At 38.2% G+C, this 9,321-nt stretch overlaps 1 protein-coding gene across 1 annotated transcript in view; it reads right to left on the bottom strand.

The window, feature by feature from the left end:
- Positions 1-1,135: 1,135 nt before the first annotated feature.
- Positions 1,136-9,321, bottom strand: part of LOC143028741 (dynein axonemal intermediate chain 7 homolog) — a 36,151-nt gene continuing 27,965 nt past the window's right edge. Inside the window, exons 13-17 of the mRNA XM_076191111.1 lie at positions 5,522-5,671; positions 4,671-4,766; positions 4,361-4,579; positions 3,286-3,394; positions 1,136-2,231 (exon numbers count right to left, since the gene is read on the bottom strand). Of these exons, the coding sequence (XP_076047226.1) occupies positions 2,086-2,231; positions 3,286-3,394; positions 4,361-4,579; positions 4,671-4,766; positions 5,522-5,671 (720 nt within the window). The 3' untranslated portion in view covers positions 1,136-2,085. The remainder of the gene's footprint in view (positions 2,232-3,285; positions 3,395-4,360; positions 4,580-4,670; positions 4,767-5,521; positions 5,672-9,321) is intronic.

Below are 9,321 nucleotides of genomic sequence, written 5' to 3'. Positions count from 1 at the left end.
CTATTGACTTTGTTCTCTCTTGCTGAAGACATGTAAGTTTGTGTAATGAGCTCTGTAGATAGTTTATATTATTGTAGCTATGTCATGGTTAAGATCTTGGTTTACTGGTAGACTAAATACATTAATGACCTGTCTAACTAAACTAATTCATCTGAGTGAACTAATTACCCAATTTTTCTAAATATAATATGATTTTTTTTTCACAGTGGCATCCCAAGAAAGAAAATGTGCTTAGGTTAATTTGCATAATTATCCTAAGCTTTTTGTGAAAACATAGCTGTAGTTATTAGTAGATACGACAAAAAGAAATTAAACTAATTCACCGTAAATACTGTATCAGCTCATATAACTACGAGGAAAGTCATGTGTGAGGATATCCAGAGGAAATAAAGTAGTTCTGAGTGGATAGAGGGATTTGTTACATCACATTGATTCCTTACATGGAGTGATGAAAACAAGGTCAGGAATACTCAAATGGAACCAATGCTGAGAGGAAGATAAGGAAAATGAAGGGTGATCCTTTCCCACAGCAACCTTTTACTCGGTGACACTAAGGACCAATCATCAACAAAGAGACAGATGATATACAAACAATATTGTAAGTTACGGGGCTGAAAGAAAAATAAAACTACCTCAAGAGGCCACCCCTTTTACATCAAAATTAAATCATGTAATAAAATCAATAGATCTGAACTACTTGGTTAAAGGAAAATAGAATTTTATGGATTTATTTTCTGGCTGTCTCTATCAGGAAGTAGACAAGGGACTGACAGGATAGCAACAATTACCATGGTATTACATTGCTCATTGTGCTGGATAAAGCGCTTGCCAATCTACAGCTGACATGGATTTACTCCCATTTGTTAAAGTTTTAAAAACTTAGCAGTCTGGGTTCATGTCCATTAAATAAACAACTTACTGGATCCTAGCACTTCATGCTCTTATGGAACTATCTATATGCAAAGGGCTTCTTCCCCATTATAAAAGGATCACCACCACCACCACCCATTATAAAAGGCATTTGACTCTGCATCACAGGGTACTGTGTGATCTTATGCAGATCTATAGGATCCCTGCAAGGGTTATTGACTTTATGTTGTCTATGCTTTGGGCCAGAGAGTGCTCTGAAGTGTGGAGTAAGTTTGTTCATCTTCCTGTTAATTTAGGAGTGAGGCTTGGGTATATCCTCTCCCTAAAACCTTAAAACACCTGTATGAACTGAATATTGGACAAAGATGTTATCAGTGTCATTGCAGATCATTTATTGACAACACTAAGGTTGCTGACCTTGCCTTTGCCAATGATGTCATACTTCATACAGAGGTCTTGACTGCAGCCCTCAGGGAGATAAGACTGCTGAGACTTCAAATCTCTAAGATCATGGTTTAGGCAATTAGGGCCTTACAGGATGCCACAATTCAATTTGTTCATATATGTGGCAAAGACACCAAGGTCTTGGAAAGCTTTACATACCTTAGTGCAGTAGTGCACGAGTGGTGGGTTACATGACCAAGTCCATGGTATTATGGACTTGCTCAGCCAGTGCACTGACATTTTCATTATCTATATAGGACAAAGATCTGACTCTTCACGTCATCACTTGTGCTCTTTGTCTTGTTTGGCTATGAAAGATAGATACATTGCTGATTTGAAACATCTCGTGCCATCGGAAAATGGTGTGGTGTCAGAGAAATTACTGCATCAAACCAGCAACTACTCTGTTGGGCTTAATCAAAACCTGTTACCAGCATAATTTGTGAATATTGACTCCATTTATATAGGCATCGACACACTTCCGCAATGTTGATTCCACCCACAGAATTATTTCCACAAGAGAACTTTCAATGAAGGAGAGAGACCCCAACAGAACTCATGTCTAGAGCATATTGATAGATCAGACTTAAGGTTGTTTGGAATGGGAAAAGTGGTTTCACAGGGCCTGCCTGGAGAAACCATGGGATTTGGTGTCAACATGTGAATGAAACAACACATCCCTTGGCCAAATGCTCCCAATTGAGGACGTTGCCAAGTACTTCTGTTCTGCTGTAAGTGATGTAGTTGGACACTGCTTCTGTAGAATCATTTTTAGCAATAAGAAATGACAGATGATGAATTGAGCATATGGTTGATTGTGTGCACAAAGGCACTAGAGGCCTGTTGCATGCTCTCAATTACATCCTGCTTGAACTCATTTGATACCAGTTGGTAGAGGTCCGCATAATACTGAAGGTGTCAGACATGGGAAAGAAAATTGAGGGATTAGCCTACACTTTCTTTTTTCTGTTTGAGTCTAAAAAGTAGAATCTAAGTACAGTAACATATTGTAATGTCGACCAAGAGGTTGTTTTGTTCACTTTTTTTTTTTTTTTTTTTTTTTTTTTTTTTATATCTGACATCTTTATGGAACTAAAGTCCTTCTAGTGGCGTGCTTTGATATTGTAATTCATTGTAAAAAAAAAAAAAGTGTACACAAAGAATTAGATGCAATAGAATAATAAATATACATACAGCAAGAGCTTTCTCCCCCTTACCAGGGAGGTAGCCAAACTCAAAAGGCATAATTCCACTCCCATCCACCTCATCCTCACCCATTCCACCTCCATCCACCACCCCTCCTTTCCTCTCATCTTGGCCGACAGGTCAACCCTGTATCTCATCCATCACCCTGGGTCAGAAGCAATGCAGTAAGACACAGCAAGGCCGCTTAATTTAATCGGCGACACCCCTCTTTATCCCCTCATGTAGACAAATTGAAGTTGGGGAGAAATCCCTTTTGGCAGCATCAAAATATCATTCACACATAACCACTCCCCAACTCCCCCTTACCCCACCCACTCCCTTCCATGCATTAGAGTATCATCTATACACAGCCATTCTCCACTCACCCCTACCATCCACTTTCTCCCTTCCTCAACAGACACTCCCCTCTTGCTCAATGCCCCTTTCACCCCATCCAACCATCCATTTTGTCTTCAGTCGCCCCCTCATGTTCACTCCACCCACCTCTTTCTTCTACAATCCTTTTACTAGTCTTTCTTTGCACATTCTTTCCATGTGTCCAAACCATTCCAATACTATTTCATCAACCCAATCTTCCTTCTCCTTTTCCACCCCCACTCTCCTCTTCATCACTGAGAACTTAGCCCCAGGGCGGCATTTAAGCATGTAAGAGCTCTGCTCACACACACACACACACACATGCGCGCATGCACAATTATGCCACTGTTCTGAAGGGAATACTTATGCCATCATGTACGATGGGTCACACTGTTGTCTGTGCCTTCTAGCTTACCTTGAGCCCCTGTCTGGGTTCAGCAGAGAAGGACTGAGAAACCTCGGTGCACTCCAGCACAACTGTCCGCTGGGGTGTGACGAGCACCAGCTCCTGGGAACCCTGGGAAACAGAACAAAGTTATTAGTTTCGTTGGGTCCCTGGAAGATAAGGTACAGGCAAGGCGCTTAGATTTAGCTGTTCTGTTGAAGAATATAGAATGCCGTGTATGCTCCCTCTGTCTGCCATGGTTATAATAAAGCATTTCTCCCCCAAAATCAGAGTACAACTATAGAGCTTGGTCATTTCATTTGGTTTTGCTATAACTAGTTTTTACAAGTACTTTCTGGCTTTCCAGATCGGCTGTGGCAAAGTCATTTCGTTTGCAATGGAAGAGCTCGAGTTCGAAGAGAAAAAAATATATATATATTGTTTTGACGGTTGGCAAGTTACCATATTTTTAGATAATCTATAAGTCGATGTTTGAGTGGAACTTTTTTATTGGATGGATTTTGATATAATTTGAAAACTTTGTGTGCGCACATTTTTTTCTTTATGTGCGCTAGTTGTAAAATATATATGTGGGCGCGCATGCGCACAGCTTAGAGGGAACGCTACTTGAAACCCATCTACGGATCCCCAGGGGACCTATGGACCCCATGTTAAGAACTCCTGTTCTAATAGAAACATGCAATAGAACCTCGGTTCTCGAACGCCTCAAGTCGAACAAATCGGTTCTCGACCATAAGATTTGAGATTTTTTTTTTTTTTTTTTTTTTTTGCTCCGGTAATCGACCAAAATATCGGTTTTCGAACAACCCGAACGAAGAAAAAATGAAAATTGGGCGAAATTCAAAGTTCTGTGAAAAAATATCACTGATAAAGCTGTATCCAGGTCAGAAAACGTGTTTCGGTTCTCGACTAAATCTGTTCTCGAACAGTTATGAAGAACGGATTGTGGTCAAGAACCGAGGTTCTGCTCCTATAAACCCTTGTATGGAAATACCCTAGCTCCTCGTATGGGCCTGATCCGGTCCACCTGGTCAAATAATCCGCCTTTCCTCCCCTGAAGAAACTAAGAATCCTAACCTGATTACTTTCTGATAACATTTTCTTCATTTGGAAAACAAGTTTGTTGGGGCCGGCCAGAAGATTCCAACGGCTCCAAGCCAGTTGCATTGTGGGTCCCACAAGAGACATGCAATTGTACAAGTGCAGCTCGGTCGGGCGATGCTTAATGGGGAGGCCGTCTATGTAGCAGTAGGAGTCCTCTTCAGGGAAGAGATTGATACCATAAAACCGAAGAGTCTGTATAAAGAAAATATTATTTCGTAAGTTTACGTCTTTTTTCTTCTCCTTTCTTTCTTTCTTTGTGCCACGTTGATCGCTGGAATCATACCTTGATAAGCTGTTTAGGTTTCATAAACTTTCCATACAAATGGGTGAGGACGCTGCGAGCACCATCCTGCAAAAGCTGCAAGGAAACTTGACCCTCCTGTAATAAACGAGATTTGTGTTAATCTAATCTCACCCTAATACTACTACGTTTTTGTCTTGAACATACATCGAGGACAACTTATTAGAATGAAATTATCATAGGGAATTAAATACGTAAAAGTGGCATGATATCACATTGTCGACTTGGAGCATGACAATATACTCTGTGGTAATATAAAAAAAATAGTATTACTCTCTTTACACGAAAAAATCCGGTATATTATTAGGAAAAGTATTTGTACTGTTTGAAAAAGCATTAGTACCATCGTACAGAACAGGCACGTGCACAAGTATCCGAAAATCCTGCATTTTTTCCTCTTTTTAGTAAAGATGAATAAATCAAGAAGTAAATAGATATATCAATTCATAAAATATAAATAAACGAGAATAAAATAAATACTGAATTTAATGCAATTTAGAAATATTTACTACACTAATTATATTATTGTTTGTCTTTGCGTATATATATACATATATATATATATATATATATATATATATATACATATATATATATATATATCCTACTCTATATTACATCAAGGATCTTGTTTTCAATATGTTTGGGGAACACTTTTTTCCAACTGAGCCTCTGTCCTTCATAAATTCTGTGCACGTCAAAGTTATGGATTACTTATTCGCGATCAACCAAGATGACCGTTTAATCATTCCACGAACTTCAAGGTTTCAAACGGATTGTGACGTCATGTCGCTTTCTTGGGACAGAAGTTCGTTGAGATCAACCAGACCAACCGTTATGACAATTTCAGCGAGAACCACAGCTGCAGTGAGGCTCAGCACGGCCGAATTAAGGCCGTTGGGCCTTAGTTCCCAGTTCTGGAAGGGCAGGTTAGCGAACCGGTTCATCGCTAGACCCAAGACACCAAGTCGTGTAGTACGAACCTGTAACGAAATTATAGCATTCGAGTATCACCACTCATGTTTACTTGATTTTTTCTTTTTTCAGAAAGATCTCAAATTGGTTTTTAAGTTACCGTCTAAGCGGTAAAAATATTCAGCGGAATTACATTTTGTCTTTTATGTGTTCTGGGCATGCGCGCATACACTCAGCTTACAAGATGTTAGGAAACGAAGTTTTCCATACAGACGTGCCATTTTGTGTAATAAATCAAAAGAAGAAATAATTCAGACGGACACCAGAAATGGACTTAGACAAAGCTTGATCAATGGAAACAGAGACGGGACCCAGTGAGCATTACACGTGTGTGTGTGTGATTCACCATGGCCTTGGATCCCGTGTAGGACTCGTGATCAACAGCTATTTCCCTCCCGGAAGAGAGCTCAGAGTTCATATATGACCGATCTATGAGTAATGCTGTAACCTTACACGCAAACGCACACCCCAACTCCCCACCCACGAGAGTTGGAGTAACGACTCGCAGCGCAGCGATACTGAAATTATTTCACCCCTGGGCGGGATTCAAACTCGGACCGCCGTAGTGGCGGCCAGGAACTCTACCACTGCGCCACGAGTCGTGTGTGAGTGTGTGTGAGCGTGTGTGTGTGTGTGTATTTACCTAGTTGTATTTACCTAGTTGTATTTTACGGGAAGGGGAGCTATGCTCGTGAGGTCCCGTCTTCATATCTCATTTTATCTAAACTATTTTTAAATTCATGTATTGTTTTTGCACACACCACTTTCTCATCTAACTTGTTCCAACTGTCTATTGCTCTGTGAGGAAAGCTGTTCTTTTTCAAATCTCTTCTATAGTTGTCTTTTTTTATTTTCTTTCCGTGTCCTCTTGTATTTCTGTCATCCCATTTTATCAGATTCTCTCTATCAGTAATTTCTATGCCTTTCATGATTCTGTAAATAGCTATCAAATCTCCTCTCTCTCTTCTTTGCTCTAGTGTCTGTAGTTTAAGTTTTTGTAGTCTCTCTTCATATGATAGTTTTGAGAGTGTTGGTGCCAGTTTAGTAATTGCTCTTTGTATTCTTTCAAGTTTTTTTATACATTTTTTTGTACTTGGTGACCATATCGTTGCTGCATATTCCAATCTTGGTCTTATCAGGGTGACTAGGATTTTCCTCACCATTTCTTCATCCAGGTATGTAAATGCCACTTTGATTGTTCTTATTAAATTATAAGTTTCTCCAAAAATCTTATTTATATGTTTCTCAGGTGACATATTATTCATAACAATGACTCCCAGGTCCCTCTCATTTTCTACTCTTTTTATTCCTTCTTCTCCCAAATTATATGATCCTGTTATTCTGTTTTTGCTTTTTCCAAATTCCATTATACTACACTTTTTTGTATTGAACTCCATCTCCCACTTCCTACTCCATTCTTGTACTTTATTTAGATCTCTCTGTAGTGATTCACAATCTTCTTCAGTTTTCACTCTTTTCAGTAATTTTGCATCATCTGCAAAGAAGCTCATATAGCTTTCAATTCCTTCATCCATATCATTAATATATATAGCAAACATTATTGGGGCCAGAACTGTTCCCTGCGGGACACCGCTTATTACTTCATTCCATTTTGAGTGCTGATCTCTTATCACTACTCGCATTTTTCTTTCTTGCAAAAAGTCTTCCATCCAATTTAGCAATTTACCTTGTATTCCTCCTTCATATTCTAATTTCTTAAGCAACTTCTTATGTGGTACTTTGTCAAAAGCTTTTTTTAGGTCTAGAAATGCACAATCAGCCCATCCATCTCTTTCTTGTATTATATCTATTAGCCTTGAATAGAAACATATTAAATTGGTGACGCATGATCGTCCTTGTCTGAATCCAAATTGCCTTGGATTTAGTACGTTGTTTTTTTCCAAGTATTTTACCCATCTACTTTTGATAATTCTTTCACATATTTTTGCTATTGTACTTGTTAGAGAGACTGGTCTATAGTTGGTAGGTTCTTCTTTATTTCCTCCTTTATATATAGGTACTATATTTGCTTTTTTCCAATCTTCTGGAACTTTTCCTTCTTTTAAGGAACTGCTTATTATGCTATGTATTTTGTCTGCCAGTTCATTCCTACATTCTTTCAGAATCCAGTTTGCTATTTCATCTGGCCCATGCGATTTTCTGACATCAAAATTACCCAAGTGTGTCAATATTTCATTCTTCGTTACTTCTATTTCTTCCATAGGGGGGACTTTTTCCTTCCACTCAATCTCTTCAGGTTGTATATTTTCCCTTGTAAACACTGATTTAAAATGTTTGTTCATAATTTCTGCCATTTCCATTTCCTCAGTGTATTCAACTCCCCCTTGTCTTAATTTCTCCAAGTCTTGTTTGTTTTTCAGTTTATTGTTTACAAATCTGTAGAATAGTTTTGGTTGATCTTTACACTTTTCTATAACATCTTTTTCATATTTTCTTTTTTCCTCTCTGCACTTTTGTACATATTCATTTCTATAACCAGTATATATTTTCCATTTTTCAGGTCTTCTGTCTTTTTTCCATCCGGTCCAGGCTTTGTCTCTTTTGTCTTTTAACTCCCTACAACTTTTGTTGTACCAGCATTTTACATATTCTTTTTCTTGTTTTTGTCTTGGGACATACTTTTCCACTCCTTCTTTGTAAATTTTTGTCAAAATATTCCATTTCTCTTCCACTGATGTTTCTTCTTTGTATATTTCTTCCCAGTTTTCTTGTTGGAAGAATTCTCTTATTTTATCAAAGTTTGTTTTTTCATACATCATTCTTCCTTTTCTATATTGTTCATTTCTTTTCATATATTTTTCTTCATTAAGTTCCAGTTCAATCAATATGTGGTCACTTTTACCTATTGGTGTTTTATATTCAATCTTGTCCACTATTCTAGGTTCAGATGTAATTATTAAGTCTAGCCTCGATGGTTCTTCTTCATTTCTATACCTAGTGTTCTCTTGTATCCATTGTGTCATTGAATGGTCAGTAATCATCTCAAGTAGAGCATTTCCCCATGAGTCATCACCACTCTTTACTGTCATTTCTTCCCAGCAGATTTCTTTGCAATTAAAGTCGCCCATCATAACTATTCTTCCTCCGTCTTCCATTATTTTAGTTAATGCTATCTTTGTGTCCTCTAACATACTTTTATGTTCATTCTCCTCCCATGAGGCTGTTTTCGGAGGCACATAGTTGATCACAAATTTTCTGCTCTTCTTATCTCGGTCTTCCACTTCTATCATAATCATCTCTACTGTATTCTTTCCATATATGACACCTTTCACGTTTATATCCTTCTTTGTCAGGAACATAACTCCACCCCCTTGTTTTTTCTCTCTGTTTCTAATCCAATAATTGTATGTATCATGTCCTACACTGTTGGGTGGTAGTGGGCCTTTTAATTTTGTTTCTACAATTCCCATTATGTCCGGTTCTTTTTCTTTCAAATAATCATTCAGTTCATTCAATCCTGTTATCAATCCATCTATATTTGTGTAAGACACTCTTAGTTTTCTGCCACTTCCATTGTGTTCTCTGTTTCCCTTATGTTTTTCTTTAGTATGTCGAACTGCTTTATTTTCATGTTCACTACTCTCCAATAGAATCTCTCTTTCTCTGACTCCGTTCTTTCCTCGTTTTTTGCCTTAGC

The sequence above is a fragment of the Oratosquilla oratoria genome, chromosome 10, assembly GCF_046742065.1.
Source record: "Oratosquilla oratoria isolate Oo_2021 chromosome 10, ASM4674206v1, whole genome shotgun sequence".
Classification (NCBI taxonomy): Eukaryota; Metazoa; Arthropoda; class Malacostraca; order Stomatopoda; family Squillidae; genus Oratosquilla; species Oratosquilla oratoria.
The sequence above is the reverse complement of the archived record's forward strand: the minus strand, read 5'-3'. Positions and strand labels throughout refer to the sequence as shown.